Raw genomic sequence first — 16,009 nt, 5'->3', positions numbered from 1 at the left:
TTCTTGAAAGTCAGGACAACACCAATGTATCTTCACTTACATCTACATGTACATACAGGTGTAGGATCTTAATTTTATCACTATTTTGTTGCTGAGAACTTTCCTGCACAGCTGTAAATGGAGATGAGCTTTGTGATGTACATACATTTATAGATGAACAGAATTGTACTTTCCCTGTAGCCTACTTTAGGCCAGCTAATGCCCTAACCACCGATCAAGCAACATTATGGACTAAATGTTCACATCATGTTGCTGCAGGATTATTTTTCTCTGACAATATAGGTGAAATTAAGATCCTACATATGTATAGAATAGCAAGTGATGCTTTTTTTATTGATGTTTAAATAAAACCTTCAAAGTTATCAAGTGGTTCCAGAAACTGATTGAGGGGCATTCATTCTACATTTATAGAATAATGAAGTGAGACTTGTTGTCACCTACAGTTTTCTTGTAATTTCTGAATATTGTAAAGGTTTTTTATTGGCTGTGGTTTAGTCATTTCAATGTAACATAACAAGCATCCAACATTAAACAGTAATGTTACAAAAGGAACAGAAAAAGTAATTAACTTTTTTCAATATGAAAGCATGTGCTCTTACACCAGAAGCAATGTTTGCAAATCAAAGTGGTTGCTAATGCCGTATTCAAAAATAAATAGACAACTCCTGCAAACTAATTGGAAAATATGTACAGAAGAGAAAAGTTCCCAAGGACACAGAGTAGAACTCCAACTCTAGCTAGGTTTCCATCCAATTGGCCACAGATTTTCATGTGAATATTTAAACATCTGCATGAAATCATATGAGCTTTTCCCCACCAGAGATGTTTCCATCAACTGGTGGATAAAAGGCTGTGCGTGATGACGTGTAGTGCTTTTTGTTCTATTTGTATTGCTACTAAGGTATTTATATTATGCGACCAACACACAGTGCACTGACAATGGGAACAGTGTTAGTTAGATATGCTTGTGTCCATAATTGTATGACTTTTCTAAGGATCTGTGCTCTTGGTTTTTCTCTGATGTCAGTACAAAGAACGTGTGAATAGAATTGATGTACCTATAAATGAACAAGCAGACTGTATGCCTTTAGGTTACCTTGATCACTCTGGATACATTATTATTTTCCAGTATTATCATTTTGTGCTCTGTTATTGTGTTAACTCTTGATCCCCCCATGAACTCGGTCACCACTGATGCAGTATATTCGTCACCGCTGATATAGTATATTCCTCACCACTGACGCAGTATATTCGTCACCACTGACGCAGTATATTCGTCACCACTGACGCAGTATATTCGTCACCACTGACGCAGTATATTCGTCACCACTGACGCAGAATATTCGTCACCACTGACGCAGAATATTCGTCACCACTGACGCAGTATATTCGTCACCACTGACGCAGTATATTCGTCACCACTGACGCAGTATATTCGTCACCACTGACGCAGTATATTCGTCACCACTGACGCAGTATATTCGTCACCACTGACGCAGTATATTCGTCACCACTGACGCAGTATATTCGTCACCACTGACGCAGTATATTAGTCACCACTGACGCAGTATATTAGTCACCACTGACGCAGTATATTAGTCACCACTGACGCAGTATATTAGTCACCACTGACGCAGTATATTAGTCACCACTGACGCAGTATATTCGTCACCACTGACGCAGTATATTCGTCACCACTGACGCAGTATATTCGTCACCACTGACGCAGTATATTCGTCACCACTGACGCAGTATATTCGTTACCACTGACGCAGTATATTCGTCACCACTGACGCAGTATATTCGTCACCACTGACGCAGTATATTCGTCACCACTGACGCAGTATATTAGTCACCACTGACGCAGTATATTAGTCACCACTGACGCAGTATATTCGTCACCACTGACGCAGTATATTCGTCACCACTGACGCAGTATATTCGTCACCACTGACGCAGTATATTCGTCACCACTGACGCAGTATATTCGTCACCACTGACGCAGTATATTAGTCACCACTGACGCAGTATATTAGTCACCACTGACGCAGTATATTCGTCACCACTGACGCAGTATATTCGTCACCACTGACGCAGAATATTCGTCACCACTGATTGTATAGTAAATCTCTCCTTCTACTGAGCCTACTGTTTCACCTACTGTCCCTCTCCTGTCTGTCTCCAGTCCTGGCCATGCATGAAAACGTCCTCAAGTGTCCTACTCCCGGGTGCACAGGAAGGGGCCATGTAAACAGCAACCGTAGCACCCACCGGAGGTACATCCTGCAGGACTAACCCATTAAACATGACATACTGTACATAGACAGGTTCAATGGGTTTGATCTCCTCCTACTCCTCCCCCCCCAGTCTCTCAGGCTGCCCCATTGCTGCTGCAGTGAAAGTCTCCAAACCTCAAGAGGAGAGCCCCAAATGCAGACAAGCACCTGAACGATTGTCCAGGTAAAATCACGAGGGGAGAATGTATGTTATAATATGTGTTATATACTGTAATTTTGCAATATTGTCATTTTGACAATATTGACAATTATCGACGTGTATGTGCGCATACATTATGATGACAGTAAACCATTGAGACATTGAAAGCTATACTATGAAACTAATTGATTGAAGTTCGGAGAGAGCATAGTCCCTTTGATACAAAACAAAGTGTGTCAATTGCAATATCATATAAAATCAGGAGGTATGTTGGTTAACATTTACAGTATCGTATCCAGTTTATTTATGCAGTGTATTGTAAAAGGAATTACAATATATAGCCTATCAAAACTTCACAGACACAGTTTCTCACTATCACTTGTTCTTAAGCAATGGTTTAAGGTCCCATGAGATTCTCCCTATTAGGGACACAGAGCATCACAACTCTTTGTTCCCTGTAGAAAAATCACAGGCAGACTGCCAACCCATACAAAATGAATTAGTTGGGTAACATGCCTGTGTGTGCGTCTACAATACAGATCAGATCCCACATCCAGGAGGAGGACATTGATATTATTCAAACAACACTGTGTCCATTACTTCACAGCCACCTCATATGGATATTATTCACACTATAATGTAGATTACTTCCAAAATCATCACCACCTCTTCCACAGCCCATGCATAATGTGCATTCATGTGTCAATATCATATCCTATGCATTTTATTTGACACTGTAGCCACTTTCCTGCCCACTTGTGTGCATGTGTCAATTTCCTGGATCCTTACATGCGTTTTATTTGACACATACAGTAGCCACTTTCCTCATCAAATCCAACAACACCTCGTCTTCTTGGATTCTTCTCCAACCAGGCCTCTCGGCCCCCTCATGAAGAAGTTGGAGTTGAATCAGTACAACTACAGGTTCGCCCATCACCATCCTGTCACCGCCGCCTTGCAAGCCAACCTCACCAAGGACATGGACAAGTACAGCAAGATCCGCTTTGATTACGCCAGCTTTGATGCACAGGTCTTCGGCAAGCAACCTCTGATGGCACCCAACCAGGACCAAGAAATCTCTTCTTCACACTTGCCTGACTGTGAGTTTCGCACATTTGATTTGATTCAAAGGGGGGCGGAGGGAGATTGGCTGTACCATAACAGCGTGTCAAGCCACATTAAAGGGATTTAATGTGCAAGCGTTGCTCATCTTCTGCCACAAATGTGCAGCTCAGTAGGACACTATGTAAATACATGATCAGACAACAACCCAACTAAGAGTATGCAACACACTTACAAGGTTCCTGTAAACAAGATATTCATGCTTGTTTAATATATATATATTTTTTATCAACACAGACCTTTTCTATTCAAGCACAGACTGATCCCACTGCAACCACAGTGTAAAAATGAACGATCTGATTAGATGTACCATACTGTATGTTATAATGTAGGGGGTATAATCACGTGTTCCCACATCTTTGTGAAAGTTTCTGTATCTGAGTTCTGTTATCCAACAGCTCTAAAGTACACTGGCGTTCTGGGCGCCCCCGGCAACCGCGTGCCCACGCCAGGCCCTGAACGCCACAGCCCACCCAGCCATTACAAACCTGGAGGTGAGGGGCTCCAAGCCACCACTGCCACCACTGCCATCCTCAACCTCTCCACCCGCTACCGAAGCAACATGGAGTCCATCTCGGGTCGGCCCCTTGCGTCCTCCACAAAGGTAGTCAAATTAGACCAATTATTTAATGTGGTCATTTTAAAGCAACTCTGATTTGTTTATAAAAAGGGGGAAACATCAAAAGGACAGTTTTTGGCAAAGGAAACGTTCTCTCTGGTGGCGGTGAAACAAGAGGTCCCCCTCCGTAAAGCATTAATGTACACAAAATAACATTTGTGTAATCACATCATAAGAAGAAATGACAATTACAGTAAGAGTCTGTAGTTCCTGTAAAACATGTGGTCATGCATTTACTTTCTACTTTCATGGTAATAGACAAAGAGAGAGAGGGGGAAAAAATAATAACTGTATGAAAGTGTGTCTTGCATGCTGCAGATGGCGTAAGATATTTAGCTTAGTAATATATTATCCAGGATAAGCTCTGCCTCTATCAGATGGCCTATACACCAGCTGAAGAACTCATTAGCTGAAATATTTTATTCTCACAAAATCAAAATCTCCCCGATTTTATTAAATGTGCACCAGTTTAGTTTACAATTTGACCCCTTTGTGGCCATCCTATATAATCTCTAGTGGGAAAACCCCCACTGCCCTGTCCACTAGGCAGAAAACGGTGATCCTCTCAACTGAACTGAAACATGGCCTTCCTATGCATTAAGTTTAACTGCATGACAATGAATGTCTCAAAACCCAAACAAGGCCTCTCTACAGTATGTAATTAATGTCAGAATAATGATAGATAGATGATTCAAGGTTTCCAACACCTACACAGTACAGGACCCAGCTTGGTGAGCTGATAATGTGGCCTTGTACCAGGTACCAACCCACTGAATGAATAAAACAGTGTTAACAAGTTAATCATCTGTCCTCTTTTGCAGAAGACTTATGTAGCATACTCCATATGGGGCCATGCAACTCCGATGTGTCTGTACCTCTGTAGGCTACCAGTAATGCAAAGGCAAGAAAAGCATCACAATTCAATGTCGAATGCTCATCTATCTCTCCTGCGATTGAGATGTTACTGCACACGTCTACACACGTCACCATCACACGCATCATTAAAATGGATAGCCAGACATGCAATGTCCATGAAAATTATACCCATTCATTCATTTGAAAGGCTGTCTTATGTAGAAAATAAACATTTAAAAAAATAATTGAACATAGGTATAATGGGACATATGCCAGATGTAGGCCACATTTCAGCATTTAATGAGGTAAAACTTCTAATACTATAAAACCTAATAAGCCACAAGTGCACATAGCATTTGACTTAGCACAGAATGAGTAACACATCTGTCAATGAGAGAACTTATGCTACATTAAGCTTTTCATTTTTGTTTTAATGGTGATGACCTAAAACCAGCACCCACAGCTGCCATCTTGGTATTGTGTCCTAGAAAACAGACCGATGACACAGCTGTCACTGACACACTATACACCAAGGAGCGATTATTATTTTGTTCAACAGAATTAATGCTGGCTTAACACCATACTTTACCCTGGTGTTAGATAACCACGACATGTCTTATTTTCATGTAAATGTATATTTGAGAGGCAATTGAAGTTATTTCTCACAGGAATTATACACGTTGTTATTTTTAGAAAGGTATACCGTTAAAGTATTGCGTTAGGTTAAAAGGGCTTATCATAGTGGTGTATTCATTTCAGTACAGTAACTCTCATTTCTCATTCCAATACAGACTGACATCAGTCTCTCCTTTTTTGTGAACTGTTGACTATTTAATAAAAGTGACTTCATTGTAACCTTATGACTATAACTGAGTCTACCTTGTGAATTTATTCTCCTTTAGGACATGCCCATAGAAGTGGATGAGAACGGCACTCTGGACCTGAGTATGAAGAAGGGTCGGGAGGTGAAAGCCCCACCCCAGGTGCCTTTGGGAGACGCTACCCAGTCCCCTCCTGAGTCCACTCTGTCCAAGCAGGCCGGAAGTGTGCACATCAGCCCTGCCTTCTACCAGGCCCTGTGCGAGAGAGACACCTGGGACACCCCTCTCAACTTCAGCAAAGCACAGCAACAAATAATGCACGACAGAGAGGTAAAAAATAACAACTTTGCTGTTCCTCCTTTTAAATACACAGGAAATACTGTATAAGGTACCTATGAAACAGAAGAAGAAAGCTTGTTTTGTTAAATTTGTTGTAAGAGAAAATATAGCTAATTGATAAACATATGAACATTAACATAACAACAGGTCCCTGATCTATAAGGGTGATATGGGCATACAATATAATATATAATGATAGATCATTGTGAACACAGTGTATGTTCCTAATAAATCTCATGTTAAAGAGCATGTACTTCATAGCTGGTATTCCTGGTTGTTGTTGACATTTGTCCTGTAAATAATTCACTGACGACAACATCTGGTGCTGAACACAGAATCTTTGAGAAAGTAAATCCAAATGTTTTACATTACATATCCATATAAATACCGTCCATGTGGATTATCCGACTTTAAATGGATGTATGGTTTACTGTAAGTATTCTTAAGCGTAATCACTCAGACTTACCCCCCAACTCCTAGGCTTGTGTTTTAAGAGTTTTTTTAAGTGGGGTGTTTTCATTGATAATTCACTTTTAGATCATGTTCAAGACTTAAGACTGACACAAGAAGTAATGGGGTTAAGGAGATTTTTAAGGACACTATTATTATTTTTAAGGATACTATTATTAAGACTGCATCAGTAATGGCACCCTATTCCCTATGTAATGCACTACTTTTAACCAGGGCCCATAGGGTTCTGTTAAAACGTAGTTCACTATATAGTGAGAAGGGTCCATTTCAAACGTACCTATGTCTCAGCAGGAAGATTTTGATGACGCTTCTCTGGAGGACCAGGGCTACTCTGGAGACGCAAGCATGTTCAGCCCCAAGACTGATATGCTCTTAAGAGACTCTAAGAAAGAGCTGATGAGGTATATCATGTTTAATGTTGGGTCTGCTCATTCTGGAGGTCCAGGGAAGGGAGAAATTGACATCTTGCTGCTTCTTTGCTCAGTCTTCTGTGTATCATGTGCATTTCCCTCTAAAAAGGTCAGCTGACAGATGGTCAGTATTAATAACAAAAGTGTAATTCCCAAACCACACCTGTTTAAATAGGGCATTATAATTGTGGTGAATAAATGCGCTGGACACAATCTTTCCTGTTATTAGCTCTTATATTGTTACCTATTATATATTACATGTTGTTGTGACTGGTATGTCTGCAGGTTCATGTGAAGAATGTATCTTGTTAAAAGTGAGTTTTTACATGTCCGTATGTCCTCAAAATGAGCTTACCACTCTTGACTTTGTAGTTAGACTGCATGTTGTATGGAATTAGTATCCACTCTATGGTAAAGTATGATTGAGTAGTTTACAGACCACAATTAGATCTGCCAAGGGATTTACGAACAACTTTTGACACACCAAATAAACATTGAAAATAAACATCGAAATGACTAAATTTCCTGCTGTACTAACTTCCGCTTCCACTAATGCAATTCAACGTCATGTTAAAAAGGTTAATACACTGTATCAGAAGTCCATGTATTGTAGAGTCTAACTAAGTGTTGTGTTCTCTGCAGCTGTCCTACCCCTGGCTGTGACGGTAGTGGCCATGTTACAGGAAATTATGCATCACATCGAAGGTAATTAGACACTTAACACCAGCTAGTAAATACTGTACGGCCTGGTTCAGAGGAACTATGTTGACTGTTTCATATTGATCGGTATTATATGCTGCTGAAAATGAAAGGGATTTTATTTTTTTATTTTTTTAAATAGCATTGTGATAACTCTGGTGTGGATCCTCTGTCTGTAGTGTATCTGGGTGTCCCCTGGCTGACAAGACTCTCAAATCACTGATGGCAGCCAACTCTCAGGAACTAAAGTACGTGTTGTCCTGTCAGATCATCATCTTACCACTGTTTATAGACATGTCATTCACCTGTGTGGGTTCACTGATTCTACTTTGTGCTGTTTTATTTGTTTGCATTATACATTCCACCTGGTCTCATGTCGTTTTAGTCATACATTGACTATATTGAATATGGACTTTTCTCCAATTCATGTGATCAGGCTGCATACATATACATTATGCGATGTACTGGGTATCTACTGACCTCATACGTTATTTTTTTTTAAATTCATGCATTTAAATATGATATCATTGTCCCAGACAACGTGGCACTGAGCTTTGCCTGTTCTGTCGGTCTCTCCGCCTGCAGGTGCCCAACACCTAGTTGTGATGGATCTGGACATGTGACAGGGAATTATTCTTCACACAGAAGGTAGTCTAGACTGGATCACACAAATTACTGAGTAGATCAATAGGGATGTGTTTGAATCTCATTGTCTAGGTATTTATTTTTGATTAGTTTATACATTTTAGACAATTAATAAACTGCGATTTAACTGATTGATTCTTGTTGTTGCTTCATGTTGTTTCCAATGACAGGCTATGTGAGAACATCATCTTATCACTGATGAAAGAGTTTGCTTTATTTTAGCCCTAAAGTAGTGTTCATTATTGTTAAACCATATTGTCTCTAAACATTTGTAGTTTGTCAGGATGTCCACGTGCCAGAAAGGGAGGCTTGAAGCTTACACCAAACAGAGATGAAAAAGACGACCAAGAAATAAAGTAAGATATGATTTCTGTTTCATATTTGTTGTTTTAGTTTTTTAATTTTCTTGTTAACTATTCTAGTGCTGGCATGCATGCCTATGTGAATGAAAGTACTTGTATCATGTTGTAAAGAGGTCATTATACCAGAAAGACAAAAAGGAAATAGTTTTCCTGTTCATAATTTACTAAAGCTATCTTTCAAGGATTAACAACGTTAACATGTTTCAAACGTTGTAATATTTTTTGTTGTCTTAATAGAACATCTGGCTTATCATGCTCTTGTGTGCATTGTGTTCTTGTATTGTTTATTTAAGGTCCACCATACTATGGGATGTGATCAAAGCTGAATTATTCTAGATGCAGTTGTCTCTGTAAAAAGCAGTATGTAAAGTACTTAAGTAAAAATATTAAAGTACTACCTAAGTAGTTTTTGGGGTATCTGTACTTTACTATTTATATTTTTGACTACTTTAACTTTTCCCTGACGAAAGAAAATAATGTACTTTTTACTCCATACATTTTCTCCGACAACCAAAAGTACCCGTTACATTTTGAATGTTTAGCAAGACAGGAAAACTGTCAAATTCAAGCACTTGTCAAGAGAACACGTGGTTATCCCTACTGCCTCTGGACTGGCGGACTCAATAAACACATGCATCTTTTGTAAATAATGTTGGAGTGTACCCCTGGCTATCCATACATCTTAAAAAGAAGAAAATGGTGCCGTCTGCTTTGCTTAATATAAGGATATTAAATGATTTATACTTTTACTTTTTATACTTAAGTATATTTTAGCAATTATATGTACTTTTGAGACTTAAGTATATTTAAAACCAAATACTTTTACTCAAGTAGTATTTTAATGTCTGACTTTCACTTTTACTTGAGTAACTTTCTATTAAGGTATCTATACTTTTACTCAAGTATGACATTTGGTACTTTTTCCACCACTGGTAAAAAAGTATTATTGGGGGGGAAATGATGTACTTGATTACTGCTTAAATACAAGCTCAGATGTATGAGACCTTGTTTACTTCTACATCTGGACAGATTTACCCTTCTTTTGAGATACTAATGCAGGGCCAAAACGTTAGGAGTTAGACTGGAATATATCTCATGCACAAGAGGGTGGGTGAGAGAACCTACATGTAGTGCATCTGTAAGGCTATTAGATTATTGTAAATTGTAGGCCATATGGCATTATTCCATTGTCCCGATGCCTTATACTCTTAGAAAAAAGGGTTCCAAAAGGGTTCTTCAGCTCTCCCCAAAGGATAAACCTTTGTGGTTCCAGGTGTAATTTTGGGTTCCATGTTGAACCATCTGTGGAATGGGTTCTACATGAAACTCAAAAGGGTTCTTCTTGGAACCAAAGGGGCTCTTCCTGGAACGAAAAAGGGTTCTTCAAAGGGTCCTCCTATGGGGACAGCCAAAGAACCCTTTTAGGTTCTAGATAGCATTTTTCCCTAGGAGTCTACATATACCTGTAGTGTATGGATGAATGTAAGTAATGTGGTTGGGGTTGTTTTGTCCTCTAAGTGCTACTGGTGCTCTACTGAACAACAGAGTGCAACAATCTTTGTTACAGTAGCACTCTGTTCTGTTTGTACACTAGTTCTATGTACCATCTCAGCCTGCCTTTCACCTTTACCAATAAGGGAAGGGCTCAGAAACACTACATGACAATTATGTGTAATTCATGTCACTCCATTACTGACCTGAGAAATGTAATTACCCTTATAACTCTTACTAATATTCAACAAGATGTTTTGTTTATGTAGGTTATATCAATCTGAATGTGTAAATGATTCCAAAGTTTTTGTGGATTAACAACTTGGTTGCTACGATTATTTGAGCCTGTTGTCAGTTTTGATGACTACATTTTGAATCAACATTTGACTGGATGAATCAACATAATGGTTTGACAAATCTTCCGGTCTAGTTAGTGAGGGATGTTTATGAACTGTGAAAATGATTGGTTTCAGTATATATGCATTTATTATGGTTTAAGAGGTTAAGTAAAGTCGTCTCAACTCAGTTCGACAGCATTTTGATCTACTTACATTTCCATTGTACCGAAACTGTGAACAGCGATATATTGACAGATCTCAGATCATACGGTATTTACTACCTCTGTCATATCAAATGGTTTCAACTGCAAAACTATTCTGAGGAAAAAACAGCTTACTGGTGACAATCTTTCTCCTCTGCCTCATTTGAATGAGAATAGGCATCTCTCACAGGGGCACTCAGAACATTGTCAACAGTCTGTGTTACAACATGACTCCCTCCACTACAGTAGCAGTACAAGGGGAGGACACCAGGTAGTAATAAACCTGACTCCTGGGGTGTATTCAGTAATGTTAAACGTTCTGAATGTTGCTGAAATAGAATGAATAGACCTGATATAAGCATATCTGTTCTATACGATACATTCCAAAACGTTCAGATAGAAATGTATCACCCTCCTTAACGAACCCCTTGTTTGTCTCCCTGCTAGGTGTCCAGTGATGGGTTGTGATGGGCAGGGCCACACATCAGGGAAGTACACATCTCACCGCAGTGCAGGGAGCTGCCCCCTTGCTGCCAAGAGGCATAAAGAGTCATCCATCAATGGCCTCCCCTTCCCCTGGAATAAGGCCTGCAAACAGGAACTGCCCCACTGTCCCCTGCCCGGTTGCAATGGCCTTGGACATGCCAATAACGTGTTTGTCACCCATAGAAGGTTAGCCTGCATTCACTCCATTCATTGTGTCCCATACAATACTAATGAAACAAGTATGAAGTTTCTCATTATTTTTCATTTTATTTGTAAATAGTTTGTCTGGATGCCCTCTTAATGCTCAGAGTATTAAGAAGAAGATGACAGGAGAGGAGATGATGACTATTAAACTTCAAGCCAGCAGTGGTAAGGCATTAATATATGGTTTTACAAACATGTTCTGTTTGTGCTGGTGGACTGTACATGTATGCTTTGGCAGGATAATGTATGTTATGGAAATTTCATCTCAGTACCATCAAAGTATGTTTAGTCCCCCTGCTAGTTGATTCACTGAAGCAGCAGGTTTAGCTTGATTTTCATGCGAGTATTTCCTATTTTCAAACAGGAGTCGACAACAACAATGACGTGCAACACTTGGATCATGAAATCAAAGAACTGAATGAATCCAACCTGAAAATAGAAGCTGACATGATGCAACTGCAGACCCAAGTAACTATCCACAACTGTGATATGTTTTTTAAAGGATTCATGCCCGGTTCAGGTTGACAAGTTTTCCTCTCCCCTGAAAGCAGATTTCATCGATGGAATGTAACCTGAAGACAATTGAGGAGGAGAACAAGATGATTGAACAGCACAACGACAGCCTTCTGAAGGAGTTAGGTCACCTCAGCCAAGCTCTCATCAACAGTCTCACAGATATCCAACTGCCTCAAATGGTACAGTGGGCCTCATACGAACCTCCTCACTTGCACATGCAGCTTTTATCAAATAAATACAAATACTGAGCTATATTGTATGCTAATAAAATTATTTTATTTAACAGGGAATAATTTATTTTCTCAGAAAGATAGGGGTCAAAATTATTGGCACTCCTGTTTTCAATACCTTTTAATGCCTCACCGTGCGAGGATTATGGGACTTTTTCTCAAATGTTTTGAGATTGGAGAACAGATTTGGAGAGAGTTTAGACCATTCATCCACATCTTTCCAGATCCTTGATATAATTCGCCTGCTCTTATAGACTGCCCTCAAATTCAAACCAAAGGTTTTTAATGGGGGTCAAGTCCAGACACTGAGATGGCCATTTTAAAATGTTGATTTTGTGGTCAAGTAACAATTTCTTTGTGGATTTTGATGTGTGCTTGTAGTTATTGTCTTGCTGGAAGATCCACTTGCAGCCAAGATTCAGCCTCCTGGCAGAGGCAACCTGGTTTTTGGCTAAAATTTCCTGGGCTGTGTCTGAAATCTGGCTTGCCTACTAGTTACATAAACGACATACTGTGTACTAATCGTACTACATACTATTTAGAACGTACTGCCTAGTAAAAAGGTATGCTGTAAGCAACAAATATCAACATAATACTCATTCATATTGATAAGGCGTCATCTAATGCCCATTCGCCCTTGTTCCCTACCATTCCATCATTTTTGTAAAGTGTGTCCCCTATTCTGATTATCAGCTGTGAAAAGACGATTGTCTTCCTCAATAGTGTGCAGTGAATTCTAGATGAGAAACCCAAATGAGTATGACATCCTGGCATTTAAAGCATACAACATCAAAATGTCACATACTATAAAACTGCCTATTTTCGCATACCCAAAATGGCTACTATTTAGGACGTAAGTATAGGTGTTCGGACACAGCCCTGGAACTGGGTAAAGTTGATTATGCCGTTGACCTTAACAAGGGCCCCAGGACCAGTGGAAAGCCCCATAACATCAAAGATTCACCACCATATTTTACAATATGTTTGGGAGTATTTTCTGCTAATGTATATCTATTTCGACGCCAAACCCACCACTGGTGTGCTGGGCCAAAGAGCTCTATTTTCATGTCATCCTACAATTTAAATGCCTGGAGTTTGGAGGATTGGTCTAAGATCCTTCCAAATGTGTCCTTCAATTTCTTAAAACATTTTAGGAAAAGGCTCAGTGCCATTCTGCCCGCAAGGTGAGGTATTGATAACAGCGATGCCAGTCATGTTGACCCCTATCTTTTTGAGAAAAACAAATGACAACATCTCTTTATCTGAGCAATTATGTAAGTCTAAAATAATATCATTTTTGAATGTTTTTGAGAATATAGCTCAGTATTGTATTATTTTACACAGTATTATTTGTTGCTCATCTTTATCAAGAGTGGCAATAATTCTAGATCGGACTGTCTATATCTATAGTGACATTAAATGATTATTGTCACTATAAGCTTCAGTTTGTGAACTAATATTAGAACATGTTTGTGTTCCAGGGGCCCATCAGCGAGCATAATTTCGAAGCCTACGTGAACACATTAACAGATATGTACAACAGCTCTGAGCACGACTACTCTCCCGAGTGTAAGGCTCTCTTGGATAATATCAAACAGGCTATGAAGGGAATCCACGTTTAAGCTGTCGAGCCATCAAGAGGAGGTATCTTTGAGTTGGGATAATGGCACTGGATGGCTGTGTGCAGTGCTGGCTTAGTTGCATGTATAAGACAAGGCTTTGGGAAATGTGTCGACATTTCACCGTTGAATACATTGTACTAAGACAATTACCAGCCCAAAATAATTTGTATTGTTTTTTTAACGCTTCTGTATTCACTTGACATGTTTCTTCTGGTGAGATTTCTACCCCCCTTGCACTTAATTCTTTTGAATGTTTTGCTTGATTAAAATCTATTTATTTTTTGTCTTTTTTATATTATTATTATTTATAATCCTTATTCATCAATGTATTTATTTCCACACATTTGTATTTATTTCTATCATTGTAAAATGCAAAATATTTAATCTTTTGACTAATTCTGCACATTGTAAATGACATTGAAGCACGTTCCAGTTTCAACCATAGCTCTCTTTCGTCATCTAGTGGTGGTTTATTTATATATCAGATCAAGTCATAATAGAATCATTTGTATCTCCCATGAAGGTGGAGAACTCTACCAGAATAATCCAGAATCAACATGTTTTTTAATTGTTGCTTTTGCTTTCTATTTAATATTCAACACTGAATGTATGGTAAGATCTAAAAATGCAATGTTAGTGTACATCTCTTAATTCAACAATATGTTAAGTTGACTGCAATTAGGGGAATTGCTTTCAGCTGTTCGCAAAATGCAACATTATTTTATTTAATTCAATGAACTGAATGTCAGATTCAACTTGAGTGTGTCGCTCGAATAGAGCAACTGACGGCACTAAGAAAATGGAAAAATCCACCGACTTTTTTCTTAAATGATATAGATATTAAACTGCCTTCTGTGCACATGCTGTGTGTGCATATATGTGCCTACATGTAAATGAATACATAAAATATACGGTACTCTGTTTTGTGGTAGGACAGTTATGTGGCTGGTGTCTAATTTATTGTACAGTACACTTTTCAAAGGAGAAAATGTTCTTAATGTTAATATGCCATTTCAAATCTTTAAGCATCGTCTCGGTACTGTAGCTGTAATCTCAAAGTCAGGTCTTGAAGTTTCACAGGGTAGGAAGTGTTAGTGCTTTTCTACTTTTTACATCTCTTCAGCGTGGGAAAGCAGAAGTTGCTCGAAGAAATGTAACACCACCATACAAACATTTACTCTGGTTTAAGCTATTCTGACATCCTTACATACATAAAATGTTAGCTAATATATACTTAATGGTGGTCAGTGGCATTTCAGTTTCTGTGTGTCACATCAATTTTAAAATATCCCCCCAAAGCACTTGGTGGCGTAAATATCACTGCAGGTTCTTTAGGGCCAGATTCAATAAGCGTTTGCACCTTGGTAAATCAAGGCCATATTGTCAATATAAATGTTCAGTTCATCACTATTATGAAGCAAAAAGAGACAAACAAACAATGATATTGTTAGTTCTTAACTGTTTATTTTCAATTGTTTATTATTTATTTTTAAATTGAGTTGTGAATCAGTTGCACTTTTTTATTTTGTATTTCAGATTAGTTCTATTGCCCTGGGGTTCCAGAAAAAGATGAAGCTTTCTTTGTTTGTAAGCATTGCTCTTGATGTCACGGGAAAATGTTATTAATTTGACGTTTGCATGGGTTGATAGTCTTATCAAGTTCAAATAAATTGAGTTTGACTTGGCCTGCTACACATTTCCTGAGGAGGAATTGGAAGTGCACATCTGCAAAACAAAGCCAAATTTAGGACACTTGTTGAGGAAAATACTTTATTTTATCCAAATACTCAACTCATTCTAAAGAATTGTAATCATTAAAAATGTAATCATTGACGGTTTGTTTAACTTAATAATTGTGTTAATTTATCATTCGTAATATTTAATTAACATACCACACATTGTTTGCTCAGGAAGTTTTGTGAAGAATATTTATTTTTCTCTGTTTAGTATTTGATGTTTTGTAATGTGAACTGGATTTTTGTGGAATGATATTAGTATGATGAAACTGTATTGGACATTTTCTTTCAAATGTTGTTTTTTCAGTTCAAGTAGTTTGTAAATCGAAAGTTCCTATTACTTTTACTATTTCATAAGCAGATATGCGCTGTGCTGTACAGTTTGTGTAAGGTAGAAATAAAAC

At 38.5% G+C, this 16,009-nt stretch overlaps 1 protein-coding gene across 3 annotated transcripts in view; it reads left to right on the top strand.

The window, feature by feature from the left end:
• LOC115114556 (suppression of tumorigenicity 18 protein-like) overlaps positions 1-16,009 on the top strand; it is a 61,793-nt gene extending 45,784 nt beyond the window's left edge. Inside the window, exons 9-23 of one of the 3 annotated variants that reach the window (XM_029642900.2) lie at positions 2,186-2,276; positions 2,368-2,460; positions 3,250-3,536; positions 3,957-4,162; positions 5,935-6,183; positions 6,955-7,064; positions 7,716-7,778; positions 7,952-8,020; positions 8,358-8,420; positions 8,693-8,773; positions 11,259-11,483; positions 11,578-11,666; positions 11,866-11,969; positions 12,050-12,196; positions 13,729-16,009. In XM_029642900.2, coding sequence (XP_029498760.2) covers positions 2,186-2,276; positions 2,368-2,460; positions 3,250-3,536; positions 3,957-4,162; positions 5,935-6,183; positions 6,955-7,064; positions 7,716-7,778; positions 7,952-8,020; positions 8,358-8,420; positions 8,693-8,773; positions 11,259-11,483; positions 11,578-11,666; positions 11,866-11,969; positions 12,050-12,196; positions 13,729-13,869 — 2,018 coding nt within the window. In that variant the 3' untranslated portion in view covers positions 13,870-16,009. Of the gene's footprint in view, positions 1-2,185; positions 2,277-2,367; positions 2,461-3,249; positions 3,537-3,956; positions 4,163-5,934; positions 6,184-6,951; positions 7,065-7,715; positions 7,779-7,951; positions 8,021-8,357; positions 8,421-8,692; positions 8,774-11,258; positions 11,484-11,577; positions 11,667-11,865; positions 11,970-12,049; positions 12,197-13,728 lie in introns of all 3 variants that reach the window. The other 2 variants (XM_029642899.2, XM_029642898.2) reach the window with 2 other exon arrangements.

This window comes from Oncorhynchus nerka, linkage group LG9b (assembly GCF_034236695.1).
Source record: "Oncorhynchus nerka isolate Pitt River linkage group LG9b, Oner_Uvic_2.0, whole genome shotgun sequence".
Classification (NCBI taxonomy): domain Eukaryota; kingdom Metazoa; phylum Chordata; class Actinopteri; order Salmoniformes; family Salmonidae; genus Oncorhynchus; species Oncorhynchus nerka.
This window is presented reverse-complemented; position numbering and strand designations above follow the sequence as displayed.